The sequence below is a fragment of the Nanorana parkeri genome, unplaced genomic scaffold (genome assembly GCF_000935625.1).
Source record: "Nanorana parkeri isolate BGI_ZX_2015 unplaced genomic scaffold, ASM93562v1 scaffold2432, whole genome shotgun sequence".
Taxonomy (NCBI): domain Eukaryota; kingdom Metazoa; phylum Chordata; class Amphibia; order Anura; family Dicroglossidae; genus Nanorana; species Nanorana parkeri.
In genome coordinates, this window is record NW_017308700.1 from 1 (window position 1) to 872 (window position 872).

Genomic DNA, 872 nt, shown 5'->3' on the forward strand with positions numbered 1-872 from the left:
AATGTAAATGACATTATTTTGCTCTCCTGTAATATTTCTGTGTCTCTTTAGCTCGGTCAGATCGTTATCAGCATATTAACTCTTATGATGAAGATGATACAAATGATGAAGACTCTGTGGAAATCCGTCAGTTCTCATCCTGCACTCCGCGGTTCAGTAAGGTAAGCATTCATATATATCACAGGTTCAGTGTTTCCTCATGTGAATGTACGGGGTACAGTTACTTATAATGGGTGTTCTATGATGCCGTGAATACACAAGTTGTGAATTTGATCACTTACCCTGACACAGCTATTTTCTATGTAAGCCGCTCCCTATGATAATAGAGTCTGAACAAGGGACGGCGCTGGTGATGAGTTGGTATTAGTGTTTTGCACAGAAGTCTTTGCGATGTGCTTCCTCCATGATGACTGGCAGTCCCAGGTTTTTAGTGATCTTCAGATTCTAGAGATGGGGGTCACCAGAAGCAGGCATGTCCCTGTCCAGATAAAAGCGCTGCAGCAGAACCTACTTTGTCCTTTTTCATTATCAAGCATTGGGCTGCGTATCTTTCTCTTGAAGGAACCTGTATTCATATAAATACCAAGGCTGCCATTTCTGATCCCCCTTCTAGAAATATCGGTTGCCTGTCTCAGTATATTACGATGCTGACCTGGAACAAGCTTGCATGTTACAAAAGTCAAAGCACAGTCAGGGCTCCTAATCTGCATGCTCGATCCGATTCAGTAATTTATAAAGTATTCAACCCCCCTGTCAAAAATAAAAATTTAGTTTTTTATGTCACCACAAGATGGCAGTGCAGGCTATCTGTATTCTACTGTATATATACACTGTACCAGATTGTATATCCCATTGTATATCACATGTAAGAG

General features: G+C 40.9%; 1 protein-coding gene across 1 annotated transcript in view; it reads left to right on the top strand.

Moving 5' to 3' along the window:
• Positions 1 to 51: 51 nt before the first annotated feature.
• The window catches only part of LOC108801672 (microtubule-associated serine/threonine-protein kinase 1-like), a gene marked incomplete at its 5' end in the record, with an annotated part of 21300 nt that continues 20479 nt past the window's right edge, over positions 52 to 872 (top strand). The window contains one exon of the mRNA XM_018573574.1: positions 52 to 161. Within this exon, the coding sequence (XP_018429076.1) occupies positions 52 to 161 (110 nt within the window). The remainder of the gene's footprint in view (positions 162 to 872) is intronic.